This window comes from Poecilia reticulata, chromosome 20, assembly GCF_904066995.2.
Source record: "Poecilia reticulata chromosome 20, P_reticulata-male-v2, whole genome shotgun sequence".
Classification (NCBI taxonomy): Eukaryota; Metazoa; Chordata; class Actinopteri; order Cyprinodontiformes; family Poeciliidae; genus Poecilia; species Poecilia reticulata.
This window is the reverse complement of record NC_088849.1, coordinates 22,423,266-22,443,114: the sequence shown is the minus strand read 5'-3', so window position 1 is coordinate 22,443,114 and position 19,849 is coordinate 22,423,266. Positions and strand designations below refer to the sequence as shown.

The following is a 19,849-nucleotide window of genomic DNA, read 5'->3' as shown; positions in this document are numbered from 1 at the left end:
AGAGAAACCGTTCTGGGAGTAAACGCTGAGACTCCCACATGCTGGACGCGTCGTCATAAATGTCTACACTATAAATAAAACCTCTTAAGAAGATAAATGCAGATTTAATAAACTGTGCAGCGACCTAACATGATTTATAAACCCTCTGTTTTTAGAGGATTTTCCCAGAAATGTTTCAAATTCCAAAAATATTTTCATGCTTGGACAAACGGAAAAGTGAAAACATAAACTTCATGTTTTTGCTGCATAAAAACGCTGCATGAGTCAAAACAGCATCTCTGGTGAAGACAAATTAAACATCCAGATGTGTGTAGATTCTTACAAAATCTGCATTTATGGGCAGAAAATGATTTAAACACATAAAAATCATCCAGTTAAAAGAACAGGAGGGCCAAAAAGTTCATTTTAACCTATTTATAATGAGCTAAGCTCGTAATATTTTTATTAAACAAAGTAGTCAGATTTAGGAATGTGTCAATTATTCTAGATCCAAAACTTATCAAGTTTCTGTAGATCTGCGTTATTAGAAGTAATTTTCCAGATTTTCTAGGTATTAATTGGGAAAAAGAACAATTTTAGTCACTTCTGATCAATGAAATCAGGATTTCAGTCACACTTTCTTTGAAAATGCTTGCTGCATTTTGCCAAATTAATTAAAAGCATTTGAAAGCAGCAAAGCAAAGTTTGGTTTGGAGTGAAAATCACGGGGAAAATCTGACTTATCTGTCATCGTTTTGCCCTAATTAGAAATAGAAAGTCTCCATTTATCAAATTTGTATTATTCTTAAACTGAAGAAGTCAGGGCCACACACAGTCAGTGAGGGGCCACAAATGGCCCCCTGGCCACACTTTGGACACCCTGAACTCGACCAAAATACTTGGTAAGATGAAAATGTCCAGCATTTCTTCATTAATGTTATTAGAAAAGATTATTTTCTCATCTTTGCAGCCACATAAAACTGAATGAACAGCAGGTCGTGATGGAACATCTGCTGGAAGGCAGACGACCCGATTCTGGTCCAGACCTTCTCATCCCGAAAACGTTCATCAGGTTATCCAACAAAACAATCAGATTAAACTGGCACTGAGCAGAAGAAGAAGAAAAATTTTCTTCTTCTTCTGCAGCTTTCAACAGGCTGCTGGTCCAAAATATCCCATTTCAGCTTTTATTTGAGTTTTTATGAGCTGCAGACTCAGAGTGTTGAATGTAAACAGGAGATGTGATGCTTTGGCAGCGCTGTACCTGAAGGAGCAGATGATGGCGGTGCTGGTGATCAGAGCGCCGAGCGACAGGCTGTGACCCAGAGTGGACAGGATGTGGACCACTCTGTAGAAGACCAGCTGCACACAGACATCACTGGATGAGGAACAATGAGGCCGTTCATCAAAGCCGCTCATAAAACACGAGGCGCAGCTGGGCTGGCCTCCGTTGAACCGCATTATCTTTCATAAACACAAGTGAAAATGGATTACGAGACGCAAACCGAGGCCAGCGCCGCTGTTTATAAAAAACAGATTCTTCTGTTCAAATAAATCTCATCTGAGTGCAAAAATGTTTATGAGAAAAGACACAAATTCAACCAAATATTTGTGAAGACTGAAGAAGAATAAGGAGGTTTCACAAAGCGCTGAACAATGCAACGTTTTTACTGAAGCAGCTTAAAAAACACAAACGTTCTCTTGTTTTAAACGAGATGTGAAGCAGAGGAACGTTTCCCTCCTCAAGACAGGAAAGACGATAGAACATGTAAGACAACATGATGATTTGGAAACAGAATTACTCATTTAAATCAGCAGAGGTAGCTAAAAATATACTGAGGTGAGAGTAGAACTACTTCAACTACGACTAGAGTAAAAGTAAAGAAGTTACTCAAGAGTAACAAAGTATTTGGTCTATTCAAGTACTGCGTAACTGATCAAATTATCAATCAGTTAATATTTAAAAATTACATCATCAGATGGAGAAAAATTTTAAATTAAGTGGAAATTTTGGTATTTTAAGAACCGAAATGACATTAATTCATATAAGTAACAAAAAAATAAAGGAAAATGTTTCCGAATCTGTTTTTTTTCAATAAAAAACTTATGAAACTTTAACAGAAACTGCAGGTCTGTGTCTGTCTGGTGAGTTTCTGGTTAAAACATGTTTGTTTTTCATTCAGAGGGAAGAAAATACAGAAAATTTACTCAAGTAAGAGAAGAAATACTTCATAATAAAATGACTGAAGTAACAAGAGCAGCATGGTAAAAATACTCCTGAAAGTACATTTTTCAAAAAAGTTACTCAAGTGAATGTAACTAGTTACTACTTAACCCTGGCTGTGAAACAAAGATGCACCTCTCCTGTCACTCAGTGTTAAGTACAGTGGAGGTTCCGTCATGCTGTGTTTTCCCCCTGGCTGAGGTGAAAACCTCTTCCAGATGCATTTAAACTCTTTACATGAAGAGTTTTAACTCTCCAGTGAACTGAAGTGAGTCTCTTCTTTCTGCAACGGGAGGAGGCTCTTTCAGAATAAGAGCGGGGTCTGCTCCGTCTCAGCATCTTCTGCGCCTGGCGTTCGTCGCTCTCTGGTCAGCTGTAAACAACATTCCCCACGGCTCACACGCCATCGCACAATTAACTCCACACACACACACACACACACACACGCACACACGCACACACGCACACACACACGCACAACCACCAAAACACTCAATATATAGCAGCACGAGTAAAAATAGCTGCATGCATGTCTGTCTCTGAAACCCTGAACACGGCGCAGAGCAGAACTGTTAGAGTCTGAACTGGTAGAGTTTGAACTGGTCGAGTCTGATCTGGTATAGTCTGAACTGGTAGAGTCTGAACTGGTAGAGTCTGAACTGGTTGAGTCTGAACTGGTCGACTTTGAACTGGTCGACTTTGAACTGGTCGAGTCTGAACTGGTAGAGTCTGAACTGGTTGAGTCTGAACTGGTTGAGTCTGAACTGGTTGAGTCTGAACTGGTCGACTTTGAACTGGTCGACTTTGAACTGGTCGAGTCTGAACTGGTAGAGTCTGAACTGGTTGAGTCTGAACTGGTCGAGTCTGAACTGGTCGAGTCTGAACTGGTAGAGTCTGAACTGGTTGAGTCTGAACTGGTCGAGTCTGAACTGGTCGAGTCTGATCTGGTTGAGTCTGAACTGGTAGAGTCTGAACTGGTTGAGTCTGAACTGGTCGAGTCTGAACTGGTCGAGTCTGATCTGGTATAGTCTGAACTGGTCGAGTCTGATCTGGTATAGTCTGAACTGGTCGAGTCTGAACTGGTCGAGTCTGAACTGGTTCCCGTGACGACAGATTCCAGTAGGAGATCCAGGCGAAGCGTGTTGGATATTTACAGCGACATTCCTCGTTTTCCTTAAATATTTCCTTATTTGGAAACTCACAGCTCTTCTCTGCTTTTTGTCTCAGCCATTCATCTCATTTCAGCTGAAATATTCTCAAATCAAAAAGTATTTTGCTTTCTGACAGCCACATCGCCTTCACGCTTCGCTCGGCTTAATTGCTGTTTACAGTTGAAACCAGATATTTACATGAACGGAGTGAAAAGTCAAAGTTCATTGATTTACAATTTATACCAACCTCAGCTGACTGAAGAAGACAAATGACATAAAATTAAGTTAAACGACAATAAAATTGAAAGGAAAATACCAGAAATAATACAAATAAAAAAATGTGAATCAATTAAGTACTGTTTTTTTATTTGAGCCAATAAGTGATAAGAGACAAACATTTTTCTTGTACTGTCTGAAGTTAAATCAGACCAAACTTTTCTTGTTTTAGTTTCGTTAAAATAACTAAAATTATTGTTATTTGCTAAATAACAGAAAACTTGGCAATAAAATATTTTTGGGAATTTTTTTTGCAGCTTTTCTCAAATTCATTCCAAAGTTGGTACCAATTTGGTCAGAGTCCAGATAAATAAATGTCTTTTAAAACGTTTCAAGTCTTTTGGGTTTCCTGCCACATTTTCATTTAGATCTGTTTCAGAGGGAAACCGCTGTGAGGAAAACCTAAATAAAACACAGGAAAAGCTTTTCACAGCTGCAGTTTGGTTCGACTTTTCACCACTTTGGAAGCTTTTTTGACAGAAAAGTTAGAATTTACTCTGGTTCATGTAACCACTACAGATTTGTGTTTGAAAACATTAATTGTGCAGCAGGACTTGAGAAAAGCTTTAACTGTTTTGTTAGTTTTCTGCTGAAAGCAGCAGACGTCCCTGCAGGCTGCGGCTCTGAGGATCGAGCCTCTGTCGTTTACGTTCGCGGCCCCGGAGTGTAAACTCACACAGCAAACAGCGCAGGCGAGTCGGAGCGCGTCTGAGATGACCTCAAAGGTTTGGACCAGAGTTCTGCGATCCAGACGATAAATCCTGCAGAGTGCTAAAGCGTGAAGCGTCTCTAACAGCTTTATGGCTTTACTTCCTCCAGCGTCTCTGTGTTTGCTGCACATAATCAAACCCAAACAGGCAGAAACGATCAAACTGGGAGACGTGAAGAGCTGCTGGGTCTGAGCAAAACTTTCATCTCAAACACTTTAAAATTAAAGTTTCACAGAAATAATTTACAGGATTATCTTTCCTGTGCCGATTTCTCCTGCTTTCCCTTAACGTCCTTCCTCTGCGTCTCCTGAAGGTTCAGTTCCTGTTTTACATGCAGAATGAGGATCAGCAGCCGAGACGGAGTTACGCTGGTTTCAGGAGACGTGGTGCTGAAAGATGTGCAGGGACAAATCTGACCCACGCTGACCGCAGCTCGGACTGACAGGACTTAACGGACCTGCTGACTGGGAGCGTGACACCGCAGGGCTCGGTCCGAGGTCCTACAGAGTCCAGCCGTCACATCAAGAACCGCTAACTGCAGGCCGACCGGCCGGTACGCTTCAGAGCATTTCTACAGCTCAGAATATCCTCAGACTGATTCGTTTTCTGGTTTTTAATGCTGCTGATCAGCTGGGATTTTTGTTTCTCTAATGGCTGAAGCCAAACTAAACGTAGTGATAAAAACAGCAGAAATGCTGAGCAAAAAGGATGATTAAAATAAATCAATATTTTTTATTTAAAACAAATAAAATTATTACAAGTTGAAATAAGAAACCAGGAAATATGTCAAACATGAAGAAAATCAAAATCTAGTTTTTAAAGGTCTTAAGATTTAAAGATGGCCGATGACTTTTCTTATTCGAATCATGAAACCTAAAAGCTTCCAGAAACATCAGTGGTTGCTTTCTGTCATTAGCTGCTTTTCCATTCACCATGAAAACTGAATAAATTGGAAATACAAAAATAAATTCACTTCATGGAAACACAGCAATTTAGAAAAAACTCACGTTTTTTTGCTAAAAGGTTTTTGCTTTAGGAAGAAGTGTTTTTTTCCCAGCCGTATCAGAATGAAAGTATTTTGCAAAACTGCAATTGAAACACGTTTTTTGCATCATGTGATCAACAACCAGAGGTTACTACTGGCAGAAACGAAGAGGAAGACGACAGGAAGTGGTTTTAGGATGATGGAGTTGCATGTTTTTAATGATTTATCGTGTAAACAAACTTATTCATGTGTGATTTTATTTGTTTCTCTTTTAAAGGAAACATCAAAACTGTGTTTTTTGGACATTAGCTGGTGAAGGAATCGCAGCTGAGGCTCCATTCTGCTTCAGTTCTCTGACGTTTCCAGACATTTGTTTCTGCACAGCTTTCTGAAAACTCAGATGTGTAGAAGATAAGAAACAGCAATAAAAACCTTTTAATCACGTTTAAAAACTAAAGCCAGGATGTGTGTTTGCATGGAGACAATAAAGATTTCGGCTTTCTGCTTAAACCGCTTGTTCAAAGCTATAAAGCAACAGAATCCTGGAATGCAGTAAGTAATAACTGGAAGGTCAGAGTTGAGCTGCATGGCATCGGACTGGAGGCCTCCGGGTTAAAAACGGGGTTCACTCAGGCTGCGGCCGGAACCGCAGACGACACGGAGAAAAGGTGAAGAACGGACCTGAAACACGCAGGATGAACCTGCAGCAGCGTCACTCTGCTGATAATCCTCCAGAATCGGGCGGAGGCAGGAAGCTGCAGGACCTGCGTCAGGTCAGCAGGCAGAAACGGATCCAAACCAACCCAAACGGACCGAGACGAAGGCAGACGAGGTGGGATTAGAGAACAGAGCGCCTCGACCGCGAACTGAACCCCTCAACTGGGAGGTAAAGCCAGCGTCTCGCCACAAACTACCTGACTAATAACCTGAAATCCAACCAGAGCAATCAAAGGAATCCTGAGCCCTCATGACCTCTGACCTCTGCATCCTGACACTCCAGCAAGTCACCAAAGTCTCACCACAACAATCTACCACATCAATCTAGAGTAGTGAAGCTTGTACTGCCATCAACCGTGACGTTGCGCTGCTCTGTACTCGGCCTTGACGGATCAATTCGCTCCTTAAAGCCTGTCAAAACATCTGATAGCCTGATATCTCTCTTATTTAGTTGGTTTCACGCTATAAATGGCTTTATGGTGTTGCACGGTCAGCGGCACAAACAGACAAGGACAGAAACCACACTTGTCATTTTATTGTATAAGTTTTACTGAGGAAACAGACGGCAGCGATGACGGCAGCTGACGACCACAACGACTGTCAGCCGTCTGTGTGAACACGGATCTACAGCAAACACTTTTTACAAGAAGATTAACGTTCATGTTTTATAAGTATGATTAGAAAGACATCAAACACTGCATTATGGAGAAGGTACGCGGCTAACTATTAATAACCATGGAGACAATCTGGTAGCAATAGCATGTATGATAAAAACAGGTCAGCATCTGGTATTTTGTATGTTTTTAATGCTGCTTCGGTGTAAATGGAAGGACCGTTTAGACACAGTGACATAAATCATGAGGTGTGAATTCAAGGAAAGTCAGTAATTTGATCAATAGGTCAGGAGGGAGGAGGTTCGGGTCGGTTTCTAGGCTAGCTAGCGCCGTCTATGAGCTCCAACCAGGTGTGTTACGTTCAGACAAATCAGCTCGACTCGAACAAGAAAAATCCACGAATAAACTGACAAAAATAACTTGGAAAACATTTTCAGTTCTTACTCCAGTCCTTCACTTCTGACGTCCAGCAAAAACAGAAACACGGCTCATCAAATCAAAGAGAAGTAACACAGAAATGAACAAAACCAACTCAAACAACCAAAGATGATGGCAGTTATGGGTTTGCAAACCCTGAATCTGCTGATCCAGGTTGAAGTAAAGAGACTGAAACCACCGAGCAACACAAGTTCAACCATCAGGAATCAACAGGTAGCATCTGGCAGCTTCAAACTAACATCCTGTAAAAAACAAACCAAACCAACAAAGATTAGTCCAGGAAGAACATTAAAGTCAGTCACCATCGAGTGAAAGGTCACGTAGATCCTGTTTGTGTTTCAGTCCTTGCAGCCCAATTCACAGGAAAACTCTGATTTATCAGTAAAAATGTGCCACTGAAGACAGAACCTGAAACAACTCTAGAAATCCTGCAGGTTAAAACTGGGTCTGTGGTTTGTTTGCTACCTGCAGCAGCTTTTCAAAAGTGGGTCAAACTAGAGATTTAATGCAGTTTTCCTCCTATTAGAGCAAATTTACCGCCTCTGATCTGTAACCGTTTCCCCTCTGGAACAGGACGGGATTTTTCAGCTCCTTGGTTGAAGCTCACAAAAGAGCAAAACTGTGGTTTGAATGTTTTTCACTTCAAGACTGAAAAATTAAATTCAGCTGGTTTTTCAATAACAACCATAAATATTTCATAAAATGCTTAATTTTTAGTTTATTAATCCTCTTGACTTGGATCTATGAATCAGTCAAACATAGGAAGGTATGAGATAACTTTGGACAAAGGAAAGTTTAAATGGCAAAAAAAAACTTTGAAAGGAAAAAAAAACTGTCCAATATGGCCGCCATTCACCTGAAACACAACAAATGTAGCAGGATAAACCATTTACTGCTCTCAGTAAACCCACAGTGCTGCAGAAATATATATCTGTAAACATGTTTAGTATTTGAACGCACCACAGGGAGAGAATTTCACTATTAGCTTGTATTGCTAACAGTTGTTAGCATAGCGATGAGCTAACCCCCCTGCTTTTATTTTTACCTTCCAACTACAAACAAACTCAACTTGGGTGGATCTGAGATCCAACAAACCCAAATTCACCCCATTATGCTACTTAGCATGGTAGCATGGTTAGCATGCTAACTTACAGGAGCACTGGTGACTTGTTTTGGACTCTAGGGTTTTTTTTACCAGCAACGTGCTACAGAAATAAGTTAATTTAGCTGAATATATAAAACAACATGATGAATTCCCCACAGTTTGGCAGAAAGTAGGAGTTTTACTCTGAAAGAGCTGTTAGCTGAAAACCAAATCCCATGTCATGTTTCTTAAAATGTGAGTTTTACGCACTGTTTATCATCTGGAGACAGTTTTATCAGATCTGGCACTTTTCCACTTTCCTCTGGACTGACAGACAAATAGCAGCTGCAGTTCAGAGCAAAACTTTGGAAAGTCAGAAAAACTTTAATATCACTGAAGCTGACTTCAGTCTGGTGTTTCAGAAAGGAAAACATGCCGAATAACTAAAATCTGTAAAACAATCTTCCAGTGAGTACTCGCCACTGAGGTTTCCTTTTATAATTTGTAAAGAGTTAAAGTTTCTGCAGAGAAAAGCTTGATATGAAACCAATCAGAACCCGAACAAAGCAGTTTTCGGGTCACCAGTGAGCATCAGAGCTGCTGCAGGAACGCTGACTCTCATGGTTTCCAGGCTGCGGCTGCAGGATGCGGAGCAGATTCAGGGTTTTGAACGCACCTCGTTGGGTTTGTCGCTGACGTCCGATGAGCAGGCGAAGCCGATGTCGGGATAAACCAACGACCAGCCGTCCTCCGTGCAGTTCCTGCTCAGGTTACCTGACAGAAACAGAAACAGTTCAGTCTTTTACGTTTCAGTTGGGTCTACTATCTTCTAAGTCAAATAAATTTAGCGGGTTTTAGATTTTTAACCTAAATGTGAGTTTGTGAAAGATAAACTGACAGTAGCAAGATGTGCTGACTTTTATTAATTTCATCAAACCTTCAAGAGTTGAATAAACTGGAGTTTTTAGGTTTAGCACTTAAAAAAAACTGAAAGAAAAAGACAGGAGAGCGAACTATTTCCCAGAATGCTTAGCGACATGTTTTTCTAACTCCTTGATTTCCTCAGATCATATAAGTATTTTCCTTCCATCGGTATCTTCAGTCTTTCTTTTGAAAGTTTTATCCATTGTTATTTTTAACCACAATCCTTCGGTAAGCTAACTGTAGCGCTTTGAGGCGACGTCACGGTAAACAAAGGTCAGTTACATGCAGTACCCTGCGGGCCACTGGGGGGCGCCGGCGGACCACCAGAGGACCAAAGTTTGATAAAAACCGCTCCATGTGGATTAGAGAGGCTTTAACTTGAAATGTAATCTTGTCTTTCTAACTGATTGTTCCGCCGTGAGAACAGAGCAGTTCCTATAAATCATTAGGAGAATAATTGCGCCTGTCCTCCAGCGTCCAGCAGGGCGGGGACATTTTGGAGACACAGCTGCTGCTGTGAAAGCTGCTGATGACTCCATGTTTCATCACTTCAGCAGCTGAGCCGACGCTTCCTTTGTTGCTTTCTGCTGCAGCATCGAGGCGGATGAACCACCCAGAGATAACGACACTTTACCGCGATCGAAAACAAGCTTAGAGGGAAAAACGCAGCAGAAAACAAGATTTTAATGAACAGAGCAGAGAAAAAGACCCAGAAATAAAAATATAAAACCACAGAAACAAATAAATGTAATTACTAACACAGCTAATCAACCTGACGGAGGAAGGAGACTGAATCCTTTAGATGATAAAATATGGAGCACTCAAACTGCCAAAATCAACAACAAATAAAATAATTTAGAAAAGAAAAACAATAATCATTTAAATTATGTCTCAACTATTTTCTCTTTGTTTTTGCCATGATTATGTAAAGTATTAAGCAGAGTAATCACTATAAAACTTCTTATTTTAGTGATGTTGTCTCCAAAAGAAAGGACGCTGGAGCCCTGTCACAATCAATCAATCAATCAATCAATCAATCAATCAATCAATCAATCAATCAATCAATCAATCAATCATTTCCATGATTTATTATTTTTCTGTTTTCTCTCTTTTTGCCAAAAACTGGATGGTAAAAGTTTCCAGTCAACCAGGATCATTTTGTTTTATTTGTCGTTTCTGTTGATTATTTTATTTTGAATATTTAAAATGTCTTCCAGTTCCAGAGTTAAATGTTAGAATTTAAAGCTTATTGATCTTTGAGAATGTCTTCTTGAATTATTAACCATTTTTATCACTATATTGCTTGAAAATGTTGTCAAAACTACAATATTATCTTTTATTGCGATAACTTAATAGAATTTATCGTCTATTAATGTTTGTTATGGTGACATCATCACTTTGCATCAAGATGCAGGAAACGAGGAATAATGTTTTTCTGGATCATCAAGAAGCTGAAATTCATCTGTACATTAAATTCACATCAACAATATCCATCCATCCATCTTCTTTACACCCTTGTCCCTTAGTGGGGTCAGGAGGTGCTGGTGCCCATCTCCAGCTAACGTTCCGGGCGAGAGGCGGGGTCACCTGGACAGGTCGCCAGTCTGTCGCAGGGCAACACAGAGACACACAGGACACACAACCATGCACACACACTCACACCTAGGGACAATTTGGAAAGGAAAATTAACCTGACAGTCATGTTTTTGGACTGTGGGAGGAAACCAGAGAACCCGGAGAAAACCCACCATGCACAGGGAGGACATGCAAACTCCATGCAGAAAGACCGGGGCCGGGAATCGAACCCAGAACCTTCTTGCTGCAAGGCAACAGCTCTACCAACTGCGCCACTGTGCAGCCCACACCAACAATATTTTATGAATATTAAACATCGTTGCAACTTTCATATCAGAGAATCACAGGAGGAAGGGGAATAATAAAAACATTTGACCATAAAAAGTAACTTTGCAACCTGGTGGGTCAGAAAATCACCAAAACAGTAAAACTCATGGGATTCCTGACAGAAGATGGAGAAATTGAGTTCAGGAGGCTGAGATTTCATCAGAAAGTAAAGTTTCACGTTATTCAAAGTCGGGATAATCATCATCTCGGTTCCCTAATCTCATTACCGGATTAGGATCCTCAGAAATGTTTGTGCAGAGAAGAGAAAAGGCTCCGAGGTCGGAGTGAACTCTGAAGCTATGAGCTCCTCATCCGTCCTGACAGGAATCTGATCCTCATGGAGATTTTATCCTCCTTATCCAAACACCTTCCCAACATTTCTGCCATTTTTATTCACGGCGTCTCTATTATCACCAGGTTTTCATGCATTTTTTATCATAAATTAGATTATAATCCTTGGTGAGCTTTAGCACTCACAACTCTATTGGTATCAATATAACTGGCAGGAAAACAGTTTCTGTTTTTTATTCATATAATTCAATAAGGATCCAAATCCATTATATATGTTTGTACTGAAGTTTCATCTTCAATTCTGTTTGTTTTGTCTTTTAATTCAGATTTTTTTTCTCCCCGTCTGAAGTGAAATCAGAACAAATTTTTCTAGTTTCAGGTCCGTTAGAATCAACAAAATTATTTTTATTTGCTAAATAAGTTTGATTTTTACCAGACTAATTAAATTAAATATCTGGATGGATTACAGCAAATCTGATGCCTCATTAGAGACAGCCATTTTTTTTTATTTACTGGAGTTTGGTTCTAAAAAGTTATATTTTTTATATTTGTGGAAGAAAAATACAAAAAATACTTTTATCTGTTTATTTTTAAGAAATAGACAGAAGAGACAATATTTCTTCATCTAAAAATGAATCAAAACTTTTATTTGTTTGTTATTTAGTTTGAATAATAAATTTATCTTACCAATTAACTAGGATTATATTGGGATTTTATGTAAACAACATTGTATGACTGGATTTATTGTTAAACAGACAATATTTAAATAAACTGAAACCAGTTCAGTTTCCAGATGTTTTAATGGTTTCCTGTTTGAACTTTACGCCTCGTAGATTTAATCGGGTCGGATCTGATCGTTTTGAAGAACAGTTTCAGATTTCTGCTGAACATCTGATATGACTGTGTGTCAGATTATAATCTAGAATAAAATAATGGTATTTTATTTAATCCACCGACTGCAGACGGACTGCAGAGATGTTTGTTTTAATCTGGAAGCTCGTCCAGGTTTTTCCTTTAACTTCTAGTAGCGTTTTCTGAGAGATGAATAAGGAAAGGAGGAAGTGTGTGTGTGGGTGAGTGTGCGTGTGTGTGTCTCACCATTTTTACCAAACAGAAGCAGAAAGGGGGAGGGACATGGGAGGGTCAGCACTTCCCCGACAGCAGCGCTGCGCCAACAAGAAACGTTGTTCCACTCACCTTCACATCCTGCACAGAGACACACACACACACACACACACACACACACACACACGTTTGCGTGGTTATTTTTGTGGGGACTTTCCATTGACTTCCATTCATTTCTACAGACTAAACCTTACGTTTACTCTTTTCCTAACCCCAACCAAAACTCAATTCACACCTTAGTCCTAACTCTGACCCCTGACCCAAAAACAGGGTTTCCCCTTGTGGGGGCCAGGCTTCGGTCCCCACAAGGAGCAATTGGTCCCCACAACGTAGAGTCAGGAAAATCGTCCCCACAAGTTATTACAAACAAACGGACGCACACACACACCCACGCACACACAGTGAGAGCTTCCTGTTTAGCTGAGCTACTGGTTTCAGACTCTCATCAGCCATAAATCGAGGAACATGAAAGTTTTCCGGCGCTCAGGAATGTTTTGACACTCAGAGAATGAAAACCTCTTGTGATGTCATCGAACGCTGATTTAAGAAGTTGCAATAAATACCTGGAAACACGAAGCTTTTAATACTGCAGCTGCTTCTTCTGTTCTGTTTTTAGATCTGCTTCTCTTTAGGAAATATTTAACTACTTACAGGTTCAGAAGCGTCACGCTTACACTTTTTAAAATTAAAATGTATCCGAGTTTTATTAGTTATTAAAGCAGATTTAATGTACAAAATGAAGTTTCCTGGGTCTGTCCGTCCATCACGATGTAATTAAAGTTTAAATAAAATGGTTCCTATTGCTGAGCCCTGTAATAACCATGTTATTTTCCTCTGCTGCCTTTATACTCTTTATTTCTCTCCGTTTCTCATTTACTGCTCAGTTTATATAATTTAGTTTTTCAAGTAAAAAAAAGTTGGATAAAAAATGAGATTCTGTTCTCATCAGTGATTCTTCCAGATGAACAGACGGCCGTCAGATGTAATCTGAACAGTGTGGATTATTTCTTGACTGTGAAACTGGCAGAATTAAAATCTGGCCTCAGGTTTCACAGAAATCCTTCGTATCAGGTTGACCTTCTGGGATCGACACGTTTCTGAGAGGAGAGCGTGATAAAAACGCAGCGTTGCTCAATCTGTTTGATTATCAGTCAGGAAACGTTTGACCAGACCAGTGCTGGGGGAATGAGCCTTTAGCTTGTGGTTTATCTAATCCATATTCACACAAAAAGACAGATTATCAAACTTTAAATCTTAAATTTCAGTTTTTATTCTCAAGGCTGAGGTGAAGTTCAGGTAGGAGCTCAGACATTTAGTTCACTCTGTGAAAACATTGCTTCATTCATTCGTTTCTGCAGCTCTCTCACAATCCCACTACAGCATTTTGATTAGTTTGAGGTCCAGACTTTGACTAGGCCATTGCAACACATTCTCATTCGCAACAATTCTGCTGCAGATTTGCTGCTGTGTTTGGGTTTATTGTCCTGTTGACCCAGTTTGGGCCAAACGTTTGACTTTATGGTCCAATTAATGACCGTGGAACAAGCCCCGATCATTACTCCTCCACCTCTGTGCTCAGCAGTTGTGATTATATGATTTTATTCTCTACATAGTCTAAAAATTTACTTTTATTCCTAGACTTATGTGCAGCAACAACTGTTTCTTTAAAACACTGCTCACCTTCAACAGTTTAGAGGAAAATGTTTATTAGTAAAGTCTGAACTCCAAGAATGTCCTTGGAGAAAAGTGGCTGGATAAGAGGGGACACTTTCCCAGAAGAGCTCTGAGCAAAAACACATGAAGAGTTTCGGATTTCAAGTTTCTTTAACTTTCCTGTGGTCTAAAGAGACGAGGTTGTTTGGATCCGGCGGGTTTTCACTCTACGGTCTGATCGGGTCGCACTGACCCTGCGTGCGCTTTTACGAGGTTTATTTTCTTTGTGTGTGGTTCCAGGAACTGACGGTCTGACGGGACTAAAGGACTTCAGATTTACTCCTACAGATCATTGTGTGCTTTAAGACATTTTTAACAAGCTGTTTCTTTAACTTTATGACTTCAAACTAATATTTTTGTGACCTTTTCTTTTATATTTTTCACAAATTACAAATATATTCACTGTCAACAAGTTGCATTTTACTAGTTTTATCTTTACTTTACCCTCACAATATTATAGGATACACTTAATATTTGTGTAATAGGCTTCTTGATTGAATTCTTTGTTTTATTTCCTGTTTTAACAAGTAATTAACCATCTGCGGACTTTACAAATCCATTTTTATAAATCTATAACATTTCAGTCATCTAAACAATAAAAATGTTACTTTTATGTTCGTTTTAATGTTCTACTTGCTTCGCTTTTTGTAGATTTTGTGGGGACGTTTTAACACCTCATTCCATTTGTTGTTTATTTAACAGAAACAAATAAAAACAAAGTTTATGTTTAACATCTCTGAGGCGTTTCTCCGTCTGCTGCTGTGGGAGGTGTGAGGGAAAGTGTGAATTAGAGGAGATAAAAGATGCATTTCTGTGTTATTAATAAATCACTAATATCTTAAGTGTTGAGACAACATTCAGCACATCCTCCTCCTCATATAAACCATGAAAACTAATTTCAGTTCATGTTTTCAGGGTTTTTAGTGAGGTTTTTTTGAAGCAGTTTTACCTTCAGCGCCTGGCGTCTGCTGCTGTAGTTGTGTCTGACACTCTCCTCTGGCTCGCTCCATCTCCCAGTACAGCCAGCAGTAAGGAAACCTCCCATCAACCTGTCAGGGAGAGGAGGACATAAACATAACGGACATCAACACCAACGTTAACAAACCTGCCGTCTGTTAAATTCATGCTTCAGCTCTCTGGAAGAGAGTTCGTGTTCGTGAAACCCGTTCACCTCTGGCTGCTTTCTGCAGCTCAGGGAGGAAAGTTAAGATGAACAGGAGCTTAAAAAATCCTCAGTGAGCTCATTCTGGTTTTATTTAACACTCTGAGAAGCTGCAGAGGGAAAAACACTAAACCTTACCAAGCATTTCAGGTCTAGTTTCTAGTGCAAACATCTTAGCACAATTAAGACAAAACTATCTTAGAAATAACTCTTCAGTAAAATATAGAAGCTCGTTTTAAGTCCATAATTTCTTAATATTGATCAAGAAATTTTAGCTGTATATAAGTGAAATAATCTACCATTGGAATAAGACATTTTTCCCAATTATTTCACTTATAGCTAGTACTTTTTCATCAATATTCAGAAATTATTGACTTAAAACAAACTCCTATGTCTTATTGAAAAGTTACTTGTTACTTTTGTTGTATTTTGAGAAGTTTAGAACAAAGATTATTGGTAATGTGTTTTTGCAGTGTAATTACACATAAACCTGATGTGTTAACGCGATGAGCCTACCAATATGAAAAAAAGCATTTTTTTAGTTTAATTAATAGTTCAGATGTCACATAGTTTGTTTTTAACAGCGGCCATCTTGTCTTCCCACCCACCCTGTTTGGTCCGTTATAAACACACTTCAGTCTGTCTAGAAAGACCAAAATAGTGAACAGTGGTTCACCTACAAGCCTCGGTCTCTGTCCGGTTGAGGTGAACTCTGGTGCGGTTTGACTGGATATGTAACCAAACGGACCGCAGACTGCTCCAAAAGCAGGAAGTGGACTAAATCGCAGGACATTCTGGAAAATACAAGCGAAACAACCGCGCTAGCCTAGGGCCACAAGGAGAAATAGCTACTTTTTTTTTTAGCTAGAAATAACAACAGAAATCCTACAACCGCTAAAATCTGAAAGCTACTCCATTTTTGTTTACATTTTAAGAACAAGGAAGCTACGCTTAGTTTCTTCGTTGTGGGTTTTCGTGTTGTTTCCTTGTTGGTGCAGCGCCCCCACAGGCGAGGAGGGGAACAGGTTTTCCAAAAGGTTTAGTTCATCTAACACAGTGCAGCGGGAAAGAGATCCACAGCAGCTGAAAATGTAGCACATGTTGCATATTTGCTGACAAATTAAACCAAGTCTTTAGTAAAAGTCTAATATGGAACTACTTTAGATAAAAATACCTTCAGTTGGATAAAAAAAACTGGATTGGACAGTCTTGAATTTTTGCATGCTTTGAAGAATCCATTCTCCAGATGCTTTTTTCATCGTGTTGCCACATGTTGCTGCCTAACCTCACCGTTTTTCAGGCTGCAGATAAATGGCTGCCACCTCCGTGTTTAACCTGTGTGTGTCCTGGTACGACTGAAGGTAACCAAGGATACGCTCTCAAACACGGCGTACACAAACGGCAGAGCTTACAGTATGGATGAAGGGAAAAACTCTCCAACAGAGCGAGTTCACACACCAAACCTGACTCCATTGATGTAGTGAGTGTGTGTAAGTGTGCTGGGAGGTCTGTTTACACTGAGGTACTGCCAACATGTCAGTGCTGTCGGCTCGCTCAGAACGCACATTTTTCTTCTGCTTTCCTCACTTCCTGCTGGGACTGTTATCACTTTGAACCAACCTGCCAACTTCACGTGTTAAAAAATAGTTTTTCTATCTGCGTTTTCCATGTTTTGCAGCTCATATTCCTGCCGCACTGCAAAAACACAAAATCTTAACACATATTCTAGTGTAAATGTTAGTTCACTTGAAATGAGGCAAAACTAACTTACAAATATTTTGTGGAAACCCAGAAAATTTCCCAAAGTCAATTTTTTTTTACATTTGAAACTCAGAAATGTAATAGTTTTTATTGTTTTCAATAAAAATTGTAAAATTAATCTAAATTTTTTTGAATTTTTTTATAGCAATTTTTTATTTTTATTTTCAGGCTCAGAAAATTAAATGTGCTTTCTTAAAAATGTATGAGATTAGTGTCAAAATTTCTGGATTTTTCTAGCAAATCTTTTGTATTCAAGCTGAAAAAATACACACATTTTTTCTAGAACATTTCTGAGATTAATGTAAAAATTTCTGAGTTTTTTGGCAGAAATGAACTCTTCCTTTCTTTGTTTCGTATCTGCAATGACCCTAATGCACAGTCGTAGTTTTGAGGTAGTTTTCCTCAAACGTAAGCATCAACATTTTCCACATTGCCTTCTGTGTCCTTCTTTACATGACGACGAATATTTAAATGATTCTGCAGGTAAATATGCTGCACATTTTTAAGGGATTTAAAGCTGTGATGTTGGAGAATAACAACAATTTTATTTTAATGAACATTAACAAGGGCTGCACAGTGGCGCAGTTGGTAGAGCTGTTGCCTTGCAGCAAGAAGGTTCTGGGTTCGCTTCCCGGCTCCGGTCTTTCTGCATGGAGTTTGCATGTTCTCCCTGTGCATGGTGGGTTTTCTCCGGGTACTCCGGTTTCCTCCCACAGTCCAAAAACATGACTGTCAGGTTAATTGATCTGTCTAAATTGTCCCTTGGTGTGAGTGTGTGTGTGCATGGTTGTTTGTCCTGTGTGTCTCTGTGTTGCCCTGTGACAGACTGGCGACCTGTCCAGGTGACCCCGCCTCTCGCCCAGAACATCAGCTGGAGAGGAACCAGCACCTCCTGACCCCACTAAGGGACAAGGGTGTAAGAAAATGGATGGATGGATGAACATTAACAATACAAGCCTACATTTTCTACATTCCTACATTTTTTTATCTGTAAACTGTAAAGCAACTTTATCTATCTCTCCTGAGGAGTTTAATGTTTTTGGATCAATAATAAAGAGAAAAAATGAAGACATTTCCAGTCTGCAGACTCTTCTTCTGCAGAAAGACGAATCAGAAGGAAACATGAGCGATCTGACTGTAACTCTCATCAGACATCGATTCTATTTCTAAGACGTTTAAACTTCTCAGATTTCAGATTTCATCGCTGCACAGAGACGACGCATCAGCAGCAATAAAATTATTAGATTCGATTGGCAAAGTGATGCTGTGAGGTTTCTAAAAGCTTTATAAGCTAATGCACTAAACATGACCGAAATACCTCCTCACACTGCAAAAACACAAAATATTACCAAGAATTTTTATTTAGTTTCTACTGCAAATATATTTTTACACTTGAAACAGGACAAAACTAGCAAGTCAGTTTTCAGCAAGAAATGGGAGTTTGTTTTAAGTCAATAATTCTTCATTTTCATGAATAAAAACTAGTTATGCTGGCAGATTATTTAACTAAATACAAAACATTTTCCCAGGTCATAAGTGGAATAATCTGTTGGTGGAACTAGTGCTTTTATTATTATCAATATTAAGGAAACAAGACAAAAATATTTGGTAAGAATTTGTGTTTTTGAGGTGTAAATCTTGACCTGTCACACAATCGGTGTCATGAGTGGATTTCTGGACGCCTGACATTCACCTTGGATGCGTCTACTGAAGCAAAAAGCCACTTAGAAAGTCAACTGTTCCATCCAAACCCTGGAAGGAACAAATCAGGTTTTTAGTTTCCAGATTTGAGCCAAAAGAAAATCTTAAAATGTTCCTCCGGCAGACAGAAAGTGAATCTGCTCATATTTTTTTAGAAAAATGCAGCAGAAGTGTCCAAAAAAAAAAGTGCCGGTTGATCATTAATGTGTTTCCTTGACTGGCAGCGTTTCACAAAGAGGAAGAAGATTCACAACTTACACCGAAAATGTGGAGAAATCCCAAATAAACCATGTCTCACTGCAAAAACACAATATTACCAAGTAACTTTGTTCTAGTTTTTAGTGCAAATATCTTAATACACTAGAAATAAGACGAAACAAACTTAAAGTAACTTTTCAGGAAGATATGAGCTTGTCAATAATCAATCAGTCAATAATATTAATGGAAATACTTGTACCATTAGCAGATTACTAAAAAAAAAAATTCTGCCAGTGGAAGTAAAACGTTTAATCAATACTAAGGAGTTATTGACCTAAAACAAGATCGTCTCTTATTTCAAGTGTTAAGATTTAGAGGTTTTCTGATGTATTTATGAAAGAAAATGAAAAAAGTTGTAGAAACTGACGGAACAAATAAGTTTCAGTTGTATTTACAAACAGACGTCATGCAGCATCAGACGTGCCGGCTGAGTTTGGACTGACCGTGTGGATGAGGGAGCCGCCGAGCAGCAGCAGAGCGAGGCGCTGCGGAAAGAACATGGTCGCATCTCATACACCTGCACTTCACCTGGCTGCTGTCATCCTGAGCGGGAACACGTCCGAACCGAACCGAACCGAACCGAAGCGCAGGCTGACAGGTGAGGAAAAGCCGCTCCTGAATCCCGGTCCTCACCTTTACGCGCGGTTTGGTCCAGGTCGCTCTTCTGTTCACCAGCGTCTCAGACCGAACCGAACCGAACCGAGCCGAGACGGGAGAGTTTATTAAATCGCAGAAAAGTTCAGCTGAATGTGCATAAAGTCCCGAAGAGGCGGAACTCTGTGGTTCTGCTGGTTCCGGTTCACCTTCTGCATTTAAAGCGCGTCACCGACAAAT

General features: G+C 39.5%; 1 protein-coding gene across 3 annotated transcripts in view; it reads right to left on the bottom strand.

Moving 5' to 3' along the window:
- LOC103456933 (vasoactive intestinal polypeptide receptor 2-like) overlaps positions 1 to 19,849 on the bottom strand; it is a 28,636-nt gene extending 8,787 nt beyond the window's left edge. The window contains exons 1-5 of one of the 3 annotated variants that reach the window (XM_081601393.1): positions 19,459 to 19,849; positions 15,083 to 15,182; positions 12,394 to 12,501; positions 8,855 to 8,952; positions 1,244 to 1,341 (exon numbers count right to left, since the gene is read on the bottom strand). In XM_081601393.1, the coding sequence (XP_081457519.1) occupies positions 1,244 to 1,341; positions 8,855 to 8,952; positions 12,394 to 12,501; positions 15,083 to 15,182; positions 19,459 to 19,515 (461 nt within the window). In that variant the 5' untranslated portion in view covers positions 19,516 to 19,849. Of the gene's footprint in view, positions 1 to 1,243; positions 1,342 to 8,854; positions 8,953 to 12,393; positions 12,502 to 15,082; positions 15,183 to 15,971; positions 17,136 to 19,458 lie in introns of those variants that run through there. The other 2 variants (XM_081601395.1, XM_081601394.1) reach the window with 2 other exon arrangements.